Source organism: Canis lupus, chromosome 4, assembly GCF_003254725.2.
Source record: "Canis lupus dingo isolate Sandy chromosome 4, ASM325472v2, whole genome shotgun sequence".
NCBI classification, from domain to species: Eukaryota; Metazoa; Chordata; class Mammalia; order Carnivora; family Canidae; genus Canis; species Canis lupus.
In genome coordinates, this window is record NC_064246.1 from 43,858,879 (window position 1) to 43,880,474 (window position 21,596).

Here is a 21,596-nt window from a genome sequence, read left to right on the forward strand (position 1 = left end):
GCAGGATGGGAAGGAGGAAATAAAACATGACTCTGTCATCTCAGGTTCTAGCATCTGCAGGGAGGGAGGTGCTCTCATTTGCATTGCTCTGAGACTCCTCACTGTAACACTCGTGTGGCTGCTCCTTGCTGCAGACAGATGCAGCTGGTCTGTCTCAGGAATGCCAGTGTCTCTGCCTTCTGAGTGGGGGCATCTCCTCAGGGAAGTCTGGTGCAGGGGTGAGGGGGTTGTGGAGCAGAGCAATCAATTCTGTCCTCCACACTCGGCTGGTAAATTCAGCTACTGAGTAGCTCCTGGGTGGTGAGCCCAGAAGAAAAGGATAATTAGGGCAGAACTTTAATGTAGTTCCAGAACCTTTGGTTTGGAGGGAGTGTTCCTTGGATGAACCTAGGCAAGTATGGGTAAATGTCTCCTCAGGGAGAATTAGCCTGACTAACCAGAGAGCAGAGGCTTCTTCTTTCCAAAGTTCTGGGGTTAGGGAGAAATGAGGGTGGAGGGAGAATGAGTTAGAGCAGTGGTTCTCAACTGAGCATGACTTTCCCCCTCCATAAGCCCTTTGGCAATATCTGGAGACATTTTGGGTTGTCACAGCTAGAAGCCAGGGGTGCTGCTAAACATTCCACACTGCACAAGTCATAAACCAGCCCCCATCATAGAGCCACCTGGCTCCCAATGCTATTGATGCTCAGATTGGGGAAACCTGCACTAGAGCAGAGGCTGGTCTGATGGGCAGAGCAACTTCTCCTTACAGAACGTGGTTGACACCTAGGGGGAAGTCTTGCTCCCCATGTGTTGAAGGAGGGAGAAAGGGTTCAGAGTGAAGAAGTGGGAGACATCCAGCCCCCTAGACACAACTCAGCCTTGGGAGAGGTTCTCCAGGCTGGTATTGGAAAGAGGTTTCCTGTCTTCCCAGTGGAAGGGAAAGGGCCATGGTAGGTGGGCAAGAATCTTGGCAGGAAGGATTAGATGCCTCTTTGACTATTAAGATGCAATCTCTATCTTCCCAGTGTGCTACTTATGCACACGTCCATGTCCTTCCTTCCAAATCCCCATCATGCACCATGCAGTTATTTTGCCAGCACTTCCACGTTGTATTGCTGTTGTTTGTTTGCTTGTGTTCCTTACTAGTTCCCGGATGGCTGTGTTTTATTCAACCCTGTTTCCCTGGCACCTGGCTTTGTCATCTGAACACCCAAGATGTGGCAGGCCCTATTTGTTGATAGAATGGGCAGATGGGTGATTTCAGTAGATATCGTATTAGCAGCTCCCATGTTTTTGTCTAGGCTGTTATCTTCCTTGAGGGAACCATGCATTCCCTCTCTTTATGGCTCTGCTGGGATTGGAGCCCATTCAAGTTCTCTGAGAGAGTCTCTCTGCCATTTCCATGGGTGCCAGAGGGATGTGAGTGAGGGGCTGCCAGCAATCATCTTTACCACATACAAGGAAAGCACACCTGGAAATAGAGCCAAATCCCAAGGAAAGAGAACTGGAGGTGGAGCAAAGACATCTTTTGAGTCCCTGGACCTAACCATGTCTGAAGCCATCCTGTTTCTGAACTTCCCAGTTTTTGCTTTGCATTGGGGTTCCACTTAGCTCCTAATTAATCCAGTGATGCCACCTGGGGGCAGAGCCAGGCTCCGTTCATGGTTTCCATCTCCTCTAGCTCGTAAAGTTGATTTACAGGGACTGAGCAGATTACTTCTGGTCAGGGGCCCTGTCTTAGAATAAAATCTGCATGTATTTGGCTGAGATAATATTAAGTTCAGAGACCATGCGGGGAGTGACCTGGGACTGGATATGGTGGTTGACTAGAAACAGGAGGACTTCCAGCCACCTGGGAGGCACCTGTTTTGTTGTGTAACCTCTGGTTACCTCAGCTCTCCAAGTTCCTCAGGATCTCTCAGGTGGTGGTAAAGTTCAAATCAATCAATTTGGGCAAAAGCGTTTATGAATGTGTAAGTGCAAGGAGATTGCTTTTACTGCCACTAGAATTGGTTCAGAGGGAGAAGGAGACCAGGGTGGGGAGCTATTGAAAGGATATAGAGAAGCAGGGGGAAGGGGAGAGAATGAAGGTGAATGTTTCATGCAAGTGGCTACCCCCATGGAACACTAAAGACGGGTGGGGGCAGGCAAGAGGAGATTTTGTTGTGTTCTCCCCAGGCCTGGGGACCCTGGAGCCCTGGTGAGGGCTGTGAAGCTGGTTTAGATGCTAAGTGGTCACCTCCTACCCCCATTACCCTCATAACTGGCATTCCTAGTTCATCTCTGGCAGGATGGCCACTGGGAAAGTTGTCCCACAGGCTTCCCACCCTTGGCCTGCTTGCAGAGCAAGGCCCTTTTACTTTATGTAGCTTATGTGGTAGGAGGGTGAAGCGGGGCGGGCAATGGAAGCTTGACTCCTTTACAGGTCAGGCTTCAGGACTGGGATACGAGTGCAGCTAGTCTTAGGGCAGGGATCCCACCTGCAGTCCTCATAGGCCAAGGATAATAGTTATTGGTGATCAGTCAATAGCCATTCCCATAGGCCAGGCACTGGATTGGGCGTTCATTACAGCAATCCTGCGAGATGGTATTACACCCATTTTACAGGGGGGGGAAACTGTGTCTTCAGAAGTTAAGAGACCCTGCTTAGCTAGAAAGGACAGCAGTGGGACTTGTTTTTTGTTTTTGACTCTGAAGACCGAAATTCAAAAATGTTACGCTGTTTTCCTTGAATAGTAACTGCTAACCGTTCAATATGCGCTTGTGAAGTGCTGGGCGCTGCCAAGTGCCTTTTGCATGTAAAACAGCCTGGAGCCGCCGGGCGAAGCTCTCGGAAGATTTTTACAGGAAAGGCCGCCATCTAGTGGCCAAATGGCAAGCCCAGCACTTACAGGACGAAGTCTCTCGGGAGGGTGAAGCTTTGGGGAAAAAGGTGAAGTCAGTGGGGGAAGAGCCCCCAGCCGGCACAGCCTTGCTTCTGGAGGGCTGAGGCACAGCGAGAGAACCAGCTCCGGGCCTCAGAGGTCAGGCTGCCCAGCTGCCTCAGGAAGGAAGGGGGGGCTTGGGGTGGGGGCGTGGTGGACCAGAACTATCCTGGGAAGTCCCACCTTGGGCCCCTCAGAGGATTTCTGGAGGTGAGCCTCGGCTAGACTCCCCCTCCCCACAGGTGTTGTGTCCTTTCATCAGGGTGAGGTGGGGAGCCGGGACGTGGGTGTATCTGATGCATTCCCTGCAGAGCGGCCTGGGATCCGGCCCCTGGTGGTCAACCTTGTATGGACACTTCCGCACCTCTGAGGGAGTTCTGCACCTCCTCCTCATTTCTGTAATGGTGTTCTGGGATGCTCTCCCTCTGTCCTCACCCCTCACCCCAGATGGCCCTCATCTGGCCTGGTACATTCCAACAGTGCAACTGTTGCTGTCTCCCAAGCTCTGCTCTGATGGCCCCTCTTCTCTGCCCACTTTGCTAATCAAGCATTTCCCAGTCCTGGAGGACCTCCCCTAGGCCCGCTCCATGCCCCACAGGAGAATGTCCAACTTCCAGGTCTGATTTTCATTCCCGCCTCATTCTCTCTGACACGCCTCATCCCAGTCCACACACCTCCTGTTAGGCTCTGACCTGGTGCTTCTCAGTCCCGGCTGCATGTTCAGATCACCTGGGGAGCTTTGGCACCTATCCGTGCCCGGAACCCTGCCCCTGGGGTTCTGGTTTAGTTGGCCCGGGACCTGGAGGTTGTGGGTCTATTGAGAAAGTCCCCCAAGTGATTCTAATACGTAGCCAGGGGGCTCGCTTGTAGCCATTGCTCCAGCCTTTCTGAACTTCTCCCCAGTGGACTTGCGTATCTTTTCTCCCTCCCATCTGTAGCACCCATTCTCCGTCCGGAGTGCCCTCTTCCAGCTTTTCTGACTAGCATTCTCTTACCTGGGAAGACTCAGCTCAAATGCTCCTGTAGAGAACTTGCAGCCCTTTCCTCTGGGCTTCACATTTTTGTGCATCACTTCTATGTGCCCTTGTGTCCCATTGATGGGCTTGTTTCTCCTCACACCTTAGACGGTGAGATCTTGGACCATCATGTACTTAGCTTTGTGTGCCCAGCTTCTGACAGTGCCAGGAACAAAACTCTGCTTGGTGATTAAATGTGGAGGGCCAGTCTTCATGTTGCTGAGACCTCCAACCTTCCAAATGTCAACCTTCTTGAAGAGCCCTTGAGACTGTGAGCCAGAGTCTCACACTGGAAGTACCTAGTCATGTTCCCTAGGTTGGGGAGAAGGGAGGCGGCCACACTGTGTGGGATTTGAGGGAAGGGCCTCCTCCATCCTCCCAAATCCTACATAAAAATTTCTACCATATGACGATGGGCTGATTCCTCCATTTCCATGCTTAGAAAACCTGTGCTTGGAGCAAAGATTTAAAAATAATAAAAACTAACATTTCCTGAGAACTTACCATAGGTCATGAAACATGCAATATTCCACTTAATCATCATAGCAGGTTTGCAGCCTTGTGTTTACCCATCCTCGTGTACAGGTGAGGAAAGAGAGGCTCTTAGACATTGAGTTACATGCCAGAGACTGCTTGGGCTCACCAGCACCCAGTCTCCTTTTCTTCTAAAGGTCATACATGACATTCTCTAGTCTCTTGCAGTACGTGGGTCCACGGATATAAGAGAATGGCTGGGGGTTGGAGGAGGCTAGGCCTCATTGTCAGGTGTGGTTCATTAAAAATAAAATAGTTACACATGTGGCCTTGGATCTTTCTTCTTCAACCAGCTCAGTGGAGGGGATGTCCTCAATTCTGAGGATGTAGGAGACTGAGCCACAAGATGAAAGGAGGCTGGGACCCTGAATGACCAGCGTGGAGCAGAGCCATTCCCATCCCTGACCTACAGTGGACAGCTATATGAGTAAGAATTCAACTTTTCCATGTTAACTTATGTTGGATTTATCTCTTACAGCACCTATTGCTATGTACCCTAATTAATAGAGGTAACCATCTCCAGCTCTCATGTTCAGTCAGTGGTCCAGGTAAGATTTGTTTCCAAGCAGGCTGACTTCACAGTGCCCAAATGTATCCCCTGCGCTGCCTTTCCAGAATTCTGTATCAAGGTGCACATACTCTGGGAGAGGTCAAGCATTCCATCCTGTCATTTTAGGACTAGCCTGAGGAAAGGCAGGAGAGGATTTTTACCCAAGGCGCTCTCCCTCTCCCAGTTTGTGGGTTCATGCGTGTGTATTGTGAGGGGTTGGACTGGGCTAGGTATAGTAGGAAACTCATGAATAATTCAAAGATGGTTGGCATGCGAGAGGAGTTTCAGGTTCTAGTGAATTTCCGGTGACCTGTGATTTCCTGTGTGCCACACTGTGTGTCTGCCAACTGAGTCTAGTTGGGACAGAGTTCTGGGTTGAGCGAGCTCCTTGCTTCTTGTCTGGGATTGATTCTGTTGTGGTTGGTCCCACTGGCTGCTTCTACCCCGGGGAGATGGAACATAGTGGTTAACCCCTCCATAGCTCCCACTGAACCAGGATTCAGGCTGCCCCATGACCAGCTGGATTCTCTTCTGTGAGTACATATCCAAGTGGTCCTGACACCAATCGGATTAGACAAGGCAGGTGGTCAAAGCACACAGGAGGAGCTGTCCCCTGTCTCCTTCCTGAAGGGAAATGGCCCAAACTCACTGCACTGGGCAAAAGTGTTCTTATGTGCTTCTGAGAGGGAAGTTGTTGGAAACCTTTTTGTTCTCCTGTTTGCTTTACTAGATGATCATAGCTTGCTCTGCTGCTGATGCTAACTGGGCCCATGAGACCTGGCACCTGATGTAAAGCAGGCTAGCCTGGCCTCTCTCTCCCCATCCTTCCACCTGGGGACATGGCCCCTGGCCTGGCAGCAGTGCCTCAGAGCGCTGGAGGGGGTCTCTGCGGTATGCTAACTAGACCTCCTGGGGAGCTTCTGAAATCAGTCACAGCTGGACTGGAATCTGATTCCACCACTTACCAGCTAGGGGGTAATTAGCCTCAGTTTCCTCACCTGCAAAGTGAATGCTACTAGGAGTTCATTCTTGCAGTCTAGCCACTTGATTCATTTCCACTTCCTGCTGTAGTCCAAAACGCCTCCCTCTTAGGCCAGTGGCCACCAGCCTTCTCTGTTATCTCACTCAGGTGACAACGTCTGATTCCCCTGCCTGTTTTCCACACTGCGTGCGGAGCACTTCCTTATGAAATTAAAACAGACTCCCTCTTGTTTTTAATTAAAAAAAAAAAAAAAAAAGGAGACCCCCTCCTACCCCCCCCCCCCACCCCCCCACCACTCCCAGCCTGTGCATCTTCTGATTCCTGCCAACCTCTTCTGTGTTTCAGCCTGGCTCAGCACCGTCCCTTTGTATAGACCGGCCCCCGGGTTCTGGAGTGCGTTCCTTGCTCTTCACCTGGCTAATGCTTGCCTTCAGACCCTAGCCACTTTTGTGCATTCTCAGTCTAGGTCACCTCTCCAGTTATGAGCTTCCATGGCTTTAAACGTCTTTACTTAAAAAAAAAAATTAAAAAAAATTAAAAAAAATTTTTTTTTCATTGCTTCATACATCCTCTTGGTGCTTAACACCCCTGCCATTTTCACTAGTTAGTGGAATGATTTGATGATTATTTGTCTACATTCCTGACCCAAGTTTTGAGAGGTGAGGACCCACGTTTTTGTCTACCCACCTCCTTTATCCCCAGAACTTAGCACAGGACCCGGTGCGTGACAAGCCTTCGGTGTAATGCTGCTGAATGAATGAAAGATGGGGATGAAATGAATGTGTTGTATGCAGAGCACTTACCACTCTTGTTGGCATTAGTAAGCATCAGTAAGTACTAGCTATTGATGATAATATTACTCTGTGGGTTTGGTGGAAAAAAAATTCGTCCGTATCATAAGCGCTCTCCTTACTTGGGTTGCCCCAAGTGTGCAAGTTTGGGGGTCACTTAATCTGGAAGAAACTATAGATACAGATACAGGCACACCTCCCAGTGAGGCAAGAGTGTTTGCCCTCACTTCCGGCCAGCACTTTCCAGAAGCAGAACTCAGCATCAGGGGAAGCCTGATTGTCCCTCGAAGGCTGGAGGGACCGCTCCATGCAGGGCTAGGTGTGAGGGTCCTCACTGTCCCCACCCCCCGTTCAGACTTTTTCTTCACCCCGGTTCCACGCAGAGAGGGGGCGGCAGGCGCAGGCAGAGATCACTCTGTTGTTTAGAGCAGTCTGGGGAGCCCCTAACAAAAGCTCCTCCCAAAGTTCGAAATACCAGCTCAGCCTATGCTTCTCAGCAGCCTCTCCCTTGTCCTCACCTCAAAGCATTTCCACAGAAGACCAGTGTCCACAGGAGTTTTAGAGACTTTATTTATGTATAAACAATTTAAACACTTTGCCATAAATTATCTTTGCCTGTCCCTAGTCTTTGCTTAGCAGCAAATTAAAATTAATATAAAAACTCGATGAACAATTCATACATGTATATTACAAAAAAGTTCCTGTACCAAAGTTCTTATTAGACTTTTTTTTTTGTTTTTCTTTATTTTTTTTTTTTGTTTTTGTGGGTTTTTTTTTTTTTTTTTTTGAATTTTTTTATTTTCTCTCCTCGTGGTGACTGTCATGTGATTGTCTCAGTTTCTGGACCAAACAAACACACTAATAATTTTAAATCTGAAACAGTGATTGTGCCTTGAGGCTTATGTATGTACAGGGTGATCTGAAGTGGTGCCCGTTAGCAAAAGAGTGTCACAATGCCACACCTCTACTGCAACTGATACCCACGAACTACGGAATCTAAACAGACTACACCCTGTAACTGCGTATTACTGTCCACAATGGAATCTTCAAAGACAAAAGAGTATGAAATTTATCTGTAGTGATTATAGCCACCATTTTGAATTAAATTTTACACTCTGCGCTCAAATAAATTAGCTCAGGCCGGACTAAGTTGGGACCTGAGAGTTTAAGTGCTGAACGGTATTATTTCGCTTTGATTTTTGATATTAATTTCCTTTTTTTTGTGTGTTTTTCTTTTTTTTTTTTCTTTAAAAAGTATTTCCAGTGCTCACTCTTTCACTTTTATCCCCCCCCTCCCCAGTCGCTACACACAAATCACCCCCAAAGTCGTGTTTTAAATGCACCTGTATTTGTTTAAACGAAAACGTCTGTAGTATTTGTCCAACAAGCAGTCTGATTCGGTTTCCTCAGCTGGTCTGTGACGCCGGCCCTGGCGGATGTCTCTGCGTCGCTCACGTGTGGATGAGTGAGGTAATAGGATATGAGGCCTTCTCGTCTTCACGGCTTTGTTTTTCGGTCGGTATATATGGTTTGCTTTCTGTTTTTTTTTGTGTTTTTGTTTTGTTTTTCTGTTCTTTTGCTCCTTTTAGACATCTTGTGTCTTTTCTTCTTCTTCTTCTTTTTTTTTTTTTTTTTTTTTTTTCCTGTGTAGACCCAGAACAAGTGGGTCATATTTTAGGGGAACTCGGAACATGTTGTGTGTGTTCATTCATTCGTTTGTTTTGTTTTCCTCAGAATTTTCAGCCAGGCTTTAGTCTACTTCAGGATGTGGGACTTCTTGCTTGGACAGTAGCATTTGAACTCAAAAAATGTGAGCTTTCTTGCCACTTGATATCCTAAAGCAGCCTGGCCTAGTGCCCCTGGTAGGTCTTCATCTCCTTAGGAGAGGAGATAACAGTTACTCCCGCTGAGCCATCCAGACAAGGAATGGCAGCAGATTATTTTGTTACCTCTTTCCCATCTCATTCTGTCTTAAAAACTGGATGTTGCTGCTACTGTCTGCAAGCTCTGGGTATTGCTCTACAGGAAGCACGTAATATCCCTCATAACCTTGCACACGTCCCGTGCTCAGGAGCTGCTGCTTCTCACCCTCGGTCCACAGGCGGCTCCCCTCTCTCCCGTCCCTGGCTTTCTGCTGCTCCTTGGCCCAGGCGGTGCCCAGGGCCCTCTGTCTCGCCTGGTCCAGGACGCGAGCCTTCTCTTCGTCCAGGGTATCGGGGGTGAGGCCATAGCGGATGCTGAGCAGCAGCGTGGAGTACTGGAATTCAATGTTGGTGAACCTTCGAGTCCTGCCGTTGACCAGCAGCGTGGGCTGCGACACGGTTACATTCACCCCGCTCTCCAGCACCTTGCGGCCGATCGTGGTGCCCAGCGTGACCAGGTCGCCGTCGGCCGAGCCGATCTTCACAAAGTAGTGGGTGTCCTTGCCCTCGATGCTGTAGTGCATCTTGTCCAGGTAGTAGGCGTTGTTCAGCACGGAAGCCACCTTGCGGCTGTCCTCGCTGGCGATGCTGGACACACCGGTGGTCACTTGTCCTTCTTTGATGGCAAACATGATGCCTTTGCCGATGATGGGTGTGGTGGTGGCAAACCAGTGGCCTGCTTTCTCTCGGATGTTGGCATGGAGCTTTTTAGAGATGACCTGCCCTTCCAGAGCCATGAAGGCCTGATTATGCCTCTCTGTTGTCTGCTGGACACCTGTAATGAGCTGTGGGCAGAAGAAAACACAGAAGGCTGAGATGATGGTCCAGGCAGCTCTTTGCATGGGCCGAGCAGCTCATTAAAAAAGAGTCCGGGAAATGCTTGGACTCTCGGCAAGAACTAGGCTTATACCTGTAATGATATGAGCTAACATAGTCCTACCTTTTGAAACTAGCACAGGCTGGCTGGTTCCCAGTGCTCTGATGGCTGTGGCCTGTCTGCCTTGTAACTGTGACCCTGACTAAAAGGACAGTGCAGAGGTCCGCCACCTTGTTGATATCTGTACCCAGGCCTACCCACTTACCATGTTTCTCCATTATTGGAGAAGAGAGAGTCACTCTGCTCTCGGATGGTTTGGCAGCTGCCTTGCACACTTCAGACCGAGGAATATCCTGACCCAAAGGGCAGGGTGTTCGTTTGAGAAGCTATGAACCCTGCTGCTGTGACCTAGATTTTCTTTGAGGCCAATGCCCAGGGTATTCATTAACTTCCTTGGGTTAAGACCTTGCTACTCAAAGCATGACTAGTAGCAGAAGAATCGCCGGGACTTGCCTTGTTAGAGAAGCAGAATCTCAGGCCTCATCCAGACCCACTGAGTCAGAAGCTGCATCTTAGCAAGACATACCCTAGGTGGTTTGTGTGCATATTGTTGGCGAGGCACCAGACTAAGGTTCTGGCTTTGTGGGCCAGAGGGAATATCCTCGGGCTCTGAGTCATTTGCTTTGGATCCTAGCCCTGGTTCTGCAGAGGGACGAAATCACCATTGTCTCCTTGGCCTTGAGCTCTCTACTCACAAATTACAACTCCTCTCAATTGGTGGTTGGGGGACAGACTGGGATAATGGAAGAGGCTGTGTTTGGGAGGTAACGGCACTTAGATAAATGAGAGAAATGATGGCTATTCATCCACTGAGTGGTCCCCACAGGGCAGAACTGAGAGAAGGTTGTTCTCAATTACCCACCGGCTCCTCTTTGTCTCTCTTTAGTTACATAGTGTGGATGATTATTCAGAGCAGATGAGACCTTTCAGACTTTTATGTTGCTGGGCACTGTCCTATAACAGGGGTTATCTGAACACTGATGCCCACCCCTCCTGTCTGCCAGAGGTTTCAGGAGCACCCAGATGGAAACTGACCATCTCTTGGTCATCACTGAAAGACCCAAGCACAAATTACATTCCGAAAACTTAATCTGTATACATTTGGGCCATAAAACGCTGAGGTTTTATGTCAGGCATAAAAATGTTCTTTAATGGGATAGAAACTGCAAACCACAGTTATATTATGTCCCATAAAAGCCAAAAGGGTTATGATCTTATAGGCAGTGCAGATGGTAGGTTGCTGCTAGATTTCTCTGTGCTGTTGTTAATCAAGGAGTGACTCAAGGGTATATACTGAGCAGATAATGATACCACAATTAAGGTAATAATTGAGGTTGGGAAGAAAAATGTGCTATGCCAGACAGGTGACGGCACTGACATTCACTTTCGTGGGAAGTCACAATGTTTCATGCACCTTTTTATACCCAGCTCTGATGTTTGCCTCCTCTACTGACATGCCCTTGGCTCCCATGCGGTTCTGTTTGCAAAAGGGAATGAGGACAATCATTCAGATTCTTGGCAGGAACCTCTGCTTACCTGTCCATTCTCACTGGCTTGACTCTCTGACAATTCATAGGGAGGAGGCACGAAATACATTTTGGCTCTTGGGAAGCCAGGAATTATGTTGCTAAGCTGAAATCCAAACATCACAAGCCAGCTTTTCACATCTACGGTGGAAACAAAAATAAAGATTTCTGAATCATGATGGATGGAAAGCAGTTGAGGATCTTGGAGAGAGAACAAAACAAAAGGGGTGGTTGGGTGTGGAGTCCAGCAGGGGAGGGAGGCAAAAGCTTGTGAAAGTCTCCTGGTCCAGACCCAGAGCCGCTTTACATCAGTCCTGGGAAGGATGTCCTTCCAACCTTGATCACCTGATAATCCCCAATTGAGGGCCAGTCCTGGAGTAAGATTTAGTTTAGAATCCCCTTACCATGTGACCTTGGGTAAAGTTCCTGAGGCTCTCTAAGCTTTGTGTTCTCAGATATGAATTGGGATGATAACTGTACCTATGTTTCTTTCTAGGTTCTTGGGAAAGCAGAGGGAGAAATCCACATAAAGGGCTTGTGACAGTGCCTGGCACATATATTGCTCAGTAAATATGAACTCCTTCATTTAAAGTATTATAGGGAGTATCTGTTATAGGCCAGTCGGTGTGTTTGGAAGCTGGGGGTACAATGATCAACTAAATGGATAAGTGATGATGATGATTATTTTTTTTAAGATTTTATTCATTTATTCATGAGAGACACACAGAGACACAGGCAGAGGGAGAAGCAGGCTCCATGCAGGGAGCCTGACATGGGACTCGATCCCGGGTCTCCAGGATCACACCCTGGGCTGAAGGCAGCACTAAACAGCTGAGCCACCCGGGCTGCCCATAAGTGATGATTATTAACACTGTGTGTGGACATTGGCACGTGTTGGGGGCTGCACTGAGGCTGGCTCATTATGGAAAGGGGGTTCCAAAAGTATGTGGAATGCACAAAGTCTTCTGGCTCCTGAGACCCTTTTCTCAGATGCCTACTCTTCAAAAAGAGGCCAGGAGAGAGCTCTCACGCTCTCAGAGTAAGACTTCCCTTCCCCTGCCAGGGTCATGGCTGAGTCCCTTGCTTTGGGATTTATGCCTCTTGCCCCATGGGTCCATTGAATGATTCAGGCTTTCAGAGTAAGACTGCAGTCCCTAGGATGCCTCCTTCCACAGTGATTGGTAGAGAGCCCTGGACATCCATCCCTTGCAGCACTCACAGCCTCACCCATGCCATTGATCTGGGGTCTAGAAGGAGTCCCCTTCTTAGGCTCCTTATCTCTGTTTATAAGAGGCACCGCAACATCATGCCCTGCAGCTTCCCACTTCTACCATCGGTGGGCCTGGAGATACAAGTGCTCCTTGCTGCAGTCATTACTGACCCCAGGCTAATCACTCACCTGCATTTCATGGTGCTTTTCTGCTTCACTGGCCTTCTTGCCACCTCTGTTCCTAAATTCATTCTTAGTGATTCCGTTTTATAAGCACTGGTATCTTCATTCCTTTGATGACCACTCCCTCCCCCCCATCCTCTGGACCCTGTCATCACCAATAATTCTGATTCCCCACTATCTCAATTTCATGCACATCATCCTCTGACCACCACCTGGACTCTTCCTAATTTACTCCTTTTTATGATCTGACACACATGCTCCTTAGTCCTCTCCCCTCCTCCCTAGGATCTTCACGCTATCCTTAGCTTCTTGTCCCTATTCCTCAACATCTTGGTCTCTTTTCCTACCTAGCACATGTCCATGGCCAATCATTAGAATCATTCCTCATAGATATTCTCACTCTGTCCCTTTCTCACTTTATCACACTTGCTTGGTGAAATCACAATTTTGGTTAATCCATGTTGTTTGCCCTATTCTTTATTTATACCCGTGCAGCAGAAAGTGACTAGAGAAATAAACAGAACTACACTGACTGGTGTCACTTTAAATTCCTGAACCCCAGTTGTGCCTTCCTCCATCCGAGATTCTTCTAATCTTCTGGGTGATGTTACATCTTTCCTAAAACCCTCAACATCTGTTTTCCCTTCTCATTAGAACAGCTGACCTTGTTTCCTATTCTGAAAAAACCCAACGCAGCCAGAGGGGAATTCCTCTAAACTCTCATCACCTTAACTGGCCTTCCAGCATCTGTAACCATATTCCCCACCTTCTTCTTGTTACTCTAGATTAACTGCTAAAGTCAACCCTCTATGTATGCAGTAGGTAGCATCTTTTATTTTGTCCACCCAAGGACATCACTCCAGTGACACTCTCTCCCTCTCATGGTATCAAGTTACTCCTCTTCTGTTGGATCAAACCTGTCAGCATGCAGACATGCTACCAAATGTCCACCTTACAAGAAATCCTTTTTTATCCCTTTTCCCATTTGCTACCAACCATTTCTCCCACCTTCCTTGACAAAAACTTCTCAGGATCAAAAGATTTCTCTGGACTCCTTATTTCCCATTCTCCTTTGAATCAGGCTTTGTCCCTAACTATCCAATGTAGCAACTCTTATCAAGGTCACAAAATTACCTCCATGTTGCTAAGTCTGATATTAATCTGGGTCCTTATCTTACTTATTATAAGTACTTGACAAGTTGAATGCTCCTACCTTTCTTTTTTTCTTGACTCTCTGGACAACACATTCATTTGTCCTTCTCCTACTTTGGTAGCTACTCCTTGTTCCTTTTTGGTTCTTCCGTATTTGCCTCCTGATCTCTTTAGTGTTGGAATACCCTAGACTTAAGTCTACAAACTTCTCCACTCTATCTACTCTCACGGACATGGTGATCTTATCCATCCTTAGGGCTCTAATTACCATCAATATATTGATGCTGACTCTAAAATTTATATCTACATCCTGACATCTCTTTGAGCTCCAAACTACTATATGTAATTACATTTCAGATTTTTGTCCAAAACTGGACTCCTGATCTTCCCCAAACCTGTCCCATCCACACACTTTTCCATCCCAGATAACGGCCATTCCATCCTCCTAGCCACCATCCCTGACCCCTTTCTTTTCTTTACTCTTCATATCTAAATCCATTGATGAATCCTTTGCTTTTTTAAATTGAGATAACAAAATTGACAATTTTAACCATTTTTAAGTGCATAATTCAGTGGCTTCTAGTACATTCACCATGTTGTACAACCATCATTACTATTTAATTCCAGAACATTTTCTTCATGCCCTAAGCAGTCATTTTGCATTCTCTTTTCTCCTCAGTCCCTGCTAACCACCAAACTGCTTTCTATCTCTATGGATTTGCTTATTCTGGACGTTTCTTATAAATGCAATCATACAATATGTGGCCTTTTGTGCCCGGTTTCCTTCACTTAGCATAATGTATTCAAGGTTCATCCATGTTGTACCACATTATCAATAGAGTTCATTTCTTTTTATGGACAAATAATATTCCATTGTTTGGGTATAACACACTTTGTTTATCTGTTCATCAGTTAATGGGTATCTGGGTTGTTTTTATGATTTACTATTATGAATAATGTTGCTATGAATATCTCTGTACAGATTTTTGTTCGAAAACCTGTTTTCAGTTCTCTTGCTTATATACATACCTAGGTGTGAAATTTGCTGTGTTGTATGGTTAAATCCTTTGTTTTTACTTTTAAAATAGATCCAGAATCTGTGTCCACTTGCTATCACTTCAAAACGTCAACTCTGGCTCATTATCCCTCACCTGAACTTCTTTTTTTTTTTTTTTTTTAAAGATTTTATTTATTTATTCATGAGAGACACAGAGAGAGAGAGAGAGAGAGGTAGAGACACAGGCAGAGGGAGAAGAAGGCTCCATGCAAGGAGCTCAACGTGGGACTTGATCCAGGGTCTCCAGGATCACACCCTGCAGCACTAAACCACTGCGCCACCAGGGCTGCCCCCTCACCTGAACTTCTAACTGGCCTCGCTGCTTCCACCTTTCTGTCCCACATAATTTATCAGCATCGTAGCCAGAATGAGCCCTTAAACCTGGAGCAGACCATGCCATTCCCTTGCTCAGAACACCCAGGGAACCCTCATTTCTCTCTCTCTCTCTTTTTTTTTTTTTCATTTTTCTCAATGAAGAGGCCAAAGTCTTCCCACTGGTCTCTAAGGACCTCGTCGATTATCTGTCTGACCTCCTGTTCTCTTGCTCTTTCCCTTGCCCACACAGCTCCAGCCTTGATGCTATTTCTTGAACATGCCAGGCATACACTCATCTTGGGGTCTTTACACTGACAAGCTCCTCTTCCCAGAGTGTTCTCTAAAAGTATTTTTTGGCTCTCTCACCTCCTTCAAGTCTTTTTTTTTTAAAGATTTTATTTATTTATTTGAGAGACAGAGCACAAGAGAGCAGTGGGGGGGGTGCAGAGACAGAGGCAAAGGGAGAAGCAGAATCCCTGCTGAGCAGGGAGCCAAATGCAGGACTTGATCCCAGGACCCTGAGATCATGACCTGAGTCAAAGGCAGATGTTTAACCAACTGAGCTAGCCAGGTGCCCTTCTCTTCTTCTTCTTCCTTTTTTTTTTTTTTTTTTTTTAAGATTTATTTATTTATTCATTAGAGAGAGAGAGGCAGGCTCCATGCAGGGAGCCTGATATGGAAATCGATCCCCAGACCTGGGGTCACGCCCTGAGCCGAAGGCAGACACTCAACCACTGAGCCACTCAGGTGTCCCCCCACTTCGCCTCTTTTAAGTTTTATTTTTTTTTATTTTTTTAAACAGATTTATTTTATTAAGACTTTATCCATCCATTCATAGACACACAGAGAGAGGCAGAGACACAGGTAGAGGGAGAAGCAGGCTCCATGCAGGGAGCCCGACGTGGGACTCGATCCCGGGTCTCCAGGATCACACCCCAGGCTGCAGGCGGAGCCAAACCGCTGCGCCACCAGGGCTGCCCTTAAGTTTTATTTTAAATTTTGTTTATTTATTCATGAGAGAGAGAGAGAGAGAGCAGAGACCTAGGCAGAGGGAGAAGTAGGCTCCATGGAGGGAGCCCCAGATCCGGGTCCCCAGGATCACACCCTGGGCTGAAGGCAGGTACTAAACTGCTGAGCCATCCAGGGATCCCCTCCTCTTTCAAGTCTTGTTCAAATGTTGCCTCTTGAATAAGGCAAACCCAATCACCACATTTAAAACCCTTTTAAACCTTCCCTTCCCTCATTCTCCACTTCCAACAATTCCAAGTCCCCTTACTCTGTTCATCTTTCACCCCCTACCCCCAAAGTAATCACATTCTAATATGCTGTATCATTTGTGTATTTATTGTTTACTCTCTGTCTCCCTTACTGAGATTGTGAGTTCTACTAGTGCAGGGACTTAAAATTTTTGTTTTATCCACTAATGTCCTCCTAGGTCCTATAAAGGCCTGGCACAAAATTGGTGTTTGATAAGTATCCATGGAATGAATGAATGAAAGAATACTGAATATATGTGGCAAAAGCTACCCTCAGTAGTTTAAGCAGTGACAGAGGAGCTAATGGTGCCTGGGAGCATACTTCTGAAGACGTTAAGTAAGGTATAACTACCTCCTGCCCTGGGACTGCTGTGAGGAATTTAATGTTGACTTTGCTACTAAATATATCAGCATAAAAGAACCTTCTGATTAGAGGGAATCTGGGATATACAGTCCATCCATCATCCTTGGGCACAGGCTGACTGGTTCCTTCAATAACTTGGGCTATCACTAAGATGTGTAGTTACTATGTAAGAATCTTAAGAATAGAGATTTACAATTGCCTTAAAAAGTAGGTTCTGCATCAAGCAGAGGGAAGCCTGGTTATAATCAGCAATGATCGTATATTTACAGAGCACCTATTCTGTGCAAGGTAGGTGCTGGATGCTGTAGAGGATGGATTTTCTAACTTTGGGTATTCATGGTCACAATTGTTTTTGCCATATCCAGGTATCACCTGTAGTAGTATTGACTTACTGATTTAAAAAATAAATTTGCCTGTTTCACCTAAGTCCACTTAAAAAAAAAAAAAAGAAGCTTTATGTCTATCACAAATGGGAAGGCAGACTTACTTGATGCAAACAGAAAATAACTGTAAAAATAAAACAAAACAATGCAATGCAAATAAATTAGAGCATGATTTTTGTTACCTGCTACTGAGGGAGTCTCAGACCTACTCTCTTTGTTAAAAGGGGAGATTGGAAGTGTTAATGAGGTGTGAAGTACATACCAGCATCAGGTGGAGACGTTCTCCTCAACTGAATTGAAAGAATAAAAAGAGCCCTAAAGAGATGAATTTTCCCCATCTGTGTTTCCATGTTATTTAATACCTCATCTGTATACCATATAAAATCATCCCATCTTTCATCAGGAACATGTAGGATATGTGGGGAATTCCAAGAGAGGCAAGAGTGGTCTTGCCCACCAAGACTCTCCACACCCTGATCTTTTCGCTGCAGGGACCCTTCCCTAGTACTCAAAGAAGTGATGTTGAGAAGCCCCTGCCTCTGAGACCAGAATTTTAATGGCCGATCCCATGAAGGCTGAGAGCGCATGTCATCTACTTTCTTTTCCTTAAAGCTTTTAACATGGCTTAGTTTCTGAGTCTAAACCTATTCTGAAATGTTTATTCAAGTTCTCATCTCCTCCATTCTGCAGAAGACACCTCTGGCACCACACAAATAGCCTTCTTCCTTTTTGAAGTAATTAATGTTTCTGGTGACAGGCACCCTACACAGTCTGTAGAGAGGGAGCCTTTGGGGCAGGTGCTGATGAGGTGGCCCCTCCTAATGGCTCATTTCTGTCTGCCTCTTATGTTCTTTAGGGCATGTGATGATGTTATGGCCGCTGAGCATATTCTCTCTCTCCAAAAACGCTGTCAGAACAGCATCTTAGGTGTTAAGTGTAGATCTGAGAAGAGGGTAATGTGAGAGGGAGGTTGTGCCATCCTCCTCACTTAGGGAAATTCTACTCCATAAAATCCCACCATGCTCACATGTGCCTGGGGTTTGTAAGCCCAAAGACTCGCCAGAGGGAAGGGGTAGGGAGAAAATAAAAGCCCTTGTGAGTGACATCTAGGGTGTTTGTTTAACTTATATTTGTCTGGGGTGTCAGGTTTGCCAAAGCAGTGCCATTCAGGCCAGAATTTGAATCTGTTTCAGAGTGGATCTGGAGACCCCTCCCTACATTCCTCAGAAAATTATACAGAGGTGGTATCTGCACTCTTCATCTATGGACTCCCCCATGTCCAAGTCCATGGCTGCTTCAAACTAACAAATGCGTCGCTACCATTTTTTTTTTTTTTTAGCTTTAGCACTGTGCTAGGCACCTTACACGGCAGGCCTCATTTACTTTTAGCAGCCCCATAGGGTGAGCACTATGATGACCACCATTTTGCTGATGAAGAAATGACACTTCAGAAAGTTTAAGATCTTATCCAAGTGACACAGTGAATGATGAGCAAGGCCAACATCGGGGTCTTGAGATGTACTCAGATTCTAACATCGGAAAGAACAGGTCTGAATTACAGGCCATGCTTGGGGCTGGGCATGGCTCCCCATTTGTCTGGGACTGAGGAGTTTCCTGTGATGTCAGAACTGGGAAAGACTGAGGCCTTGCAGGTTGTCGAGAAGGGAGTCTTTCTCCCAGACTGTTTTTTACATCCTTTCCTCTAATATCTGGTTATCACAGATGTATTAATTGTCAGTATATTACCTTAAAAAAATACCTGTTAGGGTGCTGCTTTGGAGTCTGTGAGTGGGAAAAGAACCACTTCTGGCCCTCCTTCACCCCTTCCTGGTGGCTACACCTCTGCTCCAGCCCAGGTGCCTTTGAACTCATGGGTACTCTATGCTGTTCTCCTTTGTGTTTGCATTCTCAGGAGGAAGTAGAACCTCCTCCAGCCTCAGCAGCTGCCTCTTGCATTCAGAAAGCTCTGTTTCCAAAACATCAATGATTTTTTTTTTTTTGTGCACCAGAGAGAGAAGGTTCTGTTCTCTGCGTTCCTCCTGACTACATCTTAATTACTTCTTCTGCTTAAATTGTGAGCAGCAAGTTCAACCACTTTGCTCGTCTCCTAAGTGGCAAATTAAGACTAATTTAGACGGGGTTTACAGATTAGCCAACATTCAAACAGCAGAGAATGATTTGGTGTTTCTCTGCTGGGATCCACTCTCCAGGGGGCAGCTCATCTTGAACGGGCAGCAGGTGTGGGCTTGTGCCTGGTCTGACTCTCTGCTCTGCCTGGGCCCTGCTTTCCCCGGCTTTGACTGCTCACATCAGCTCTATGCATGTGCTTCTCTAACACTACCTTTTATTTTTGACTCTTTCGATGGTTTCTGGATTCAATTTTGTTGGACTTAGTTCCACTTGGTTTGATTCCCATGTATTGAGTCTCTGTGAGGCACTGGAATGAGGAAAGTCATATTGCTGTTCAGAAAATTCTGATAATTTTTTTTTTCCTTTTCAGGAGAACCAGGGAAGTAGTTGAGGAGGGTCAGTGAGTTAGTGCTCTATGAGTGATTTTGTTTGGACCTTGGCAACTCTAATTTCCATTCAGTCCCCTCCTAGGGCTCTCTTTTTGTTTCACTCTGGCAGACTCATCCCTAAGTTATCCAATGCCAAGCCACATTTTGGGAAGCACATTCTGGAGGGTGAGGGAATTCTCCTAAGGCTCAGATAGGCATGGTCTGCCTTCCCATTCACACTGTCTCCTATGTCAAGAACACCCTTCCTCACTTCATAAAGCTCTCTGCTCAAATGCTACTTCCTCAGAAAGTCCTCTGTGAGCACCCTAGATATAGAAGATCCTACCCATTATTCTCTAACCCCTTATCCTGTTTTATCTTCATAGCACTTATTGTTATCTGAAGTTATGTATGTACAGATGTTTTCCTGAGAGGTCCTTTAATTTGAAAGTACAGTAACTGAGGTATAACAGGCTAAGCCATGGGGAAGAGAGACCATGGCAGAGTATATGCAGGGCCTCTCGATGAGGTGTGGTGGGGATAATAGGACAGAACTAGCTTGGCCATAGCTCCTGGGCTCAAAAAGTACCAGCTTCTTTGGCTGTAGGGGATGCTGGGTTCAACTTCAAAGGCTCTGGAATGTGACAATGAGATACAGCATGGCCACAAGTTGATCTTTATGGTCGTCCTGCAGCATGGGACCTTGATGGCAGCTGTGTGCTCAGCTAGCTGCTATTTCCTTTCTTGAGGATGGACGAGTGACTCCTAGTCACCTGAGGGTAGGGACCCTTTGGGTTTGATGTTTTCTTGGCTCCTGGTCAAGAGCTGTGAGTTTCCTGGAACTTGGGGGCCTTGGAGTAGGGGGTCCCTACTCTTGTTTCTCTATAATGCATGGACAGGTAGGATGACTGAAAGTTGATCTCTTTGGATCAATCGATCAATCCATTCATCCTTCCTGATTTCTTATTTACCTGAGGATAAGGATTTTATCTAGCTGTCCACTGCATCTCTAATACTTAGTATATGTCATATATTATGAAAAGATTTGTTGAATGGTTAATGGATGGATAGATGAGTAGAGATATGTGGGTGAGGAGATGGATGTTAGTATATGTTAGATATTATGAAAAGATTTGTTGAATGAATGTATAGATGGTTGGAGATATCTGAATGAGATAAGAGATAGGGATGCTTATGTTACCATTTTCTCACTTATTATGAGTCAGTAGGTTATTTGCCCTCCTTTGGCCCCTCAATCCATATCCTTCTCCAAGCTTCCTATGTCCTTTTAACTTTTGTTTATAGTATTTCTTTAGCCTTGAGCTCATTTCTGCCAACCAGGATCCCCTTCAAACTTCAGACCCAGTTTGACACGGAGCCCTTCTGTACTATGTCACAATTTTCAAATTTGAAGTTATCTACACACACACACACACACACACACACATACATCCCCCCTTTGAGAGAAGGGTGTTTGTCTTGTTCATCATTGTATTCCCAGAATCTAGCATAATGCCATTCTATCAATGCTTATTGAATAAATAACTGAACAAACACCTATGTGGTAGCACAGACCTGATTCTGCTTTGCGTTATCATTGACCGTGTTTGTATCTTGCCAGTCTGCTTGTGAGGTCAGGAACTGGGTCTTAATTGTCTCATACCTATGCTAACTCAATGCATTTGTAATGCGGGGTGGTTGTCTCAGTAGACTGTAAGGGAACTTCAGAAGAAGGTCTTACTTCTGATGATAATCCTGGAGAGACCTATAAACACTGATCTGTACAGTATGATACTGTACAGATAATGGTAATGATAATGATAATTTGTAATGATAATGGTAATAGCAATAGCAAATACTCTTTTGTGAGCATCCACTGTCTAAATGCTGGGCACTAAGCTTTACCTGCCTAAATTCATTTACTTCTCATAATCACTCTGTGGGATGGTTTTATTAGTACCTTTTCACAGAGAAGAAAACTACAACTCAGACAGATTAGAAACCTAGCCCAAAGTCCTTTGGCTTATAAGTAGAAGAGAGAGAATCTGAACCAGGTATTTCTGACACTAGAGTC

General features: G+C 46.0%; 1 protein-coding gene across 10 annotated transcripts in view; it reads right to left on the bottom strand.

The window, feature by feature from the left end:
* Nucleotides 1–7,323: 7,323 nt before the first annotated feature.
* The window catches only part of TENM2 (teneurin transmembrane protein 2), a 1,512,848-nt gene continuing 1,498,575 nt past the window's right edge, over nt 7,324–21,596 (bottom strand). For all 10 annotated transcript variants that reach the window (XM_049109164.1, XM_049109163.1, XM_025435138.3 and 7 more), the window contains 2 exons: nt 11,115–11,245; nt 7,324–9,486 (listed from right to left, as the gene is read on the bottom strand). In XM_049109164.1, coding sequence (XP_048965121.1) covers nt 8,725–9,486; nt 11,115–11,245 — 893 coding nt within the window. In that variant the 3' untranslated portion in view covers nt 7,324–8,724. The remainder of the gene's footprint in view (nt 9,487–11,114; nt 11,246–21,596) is intronic.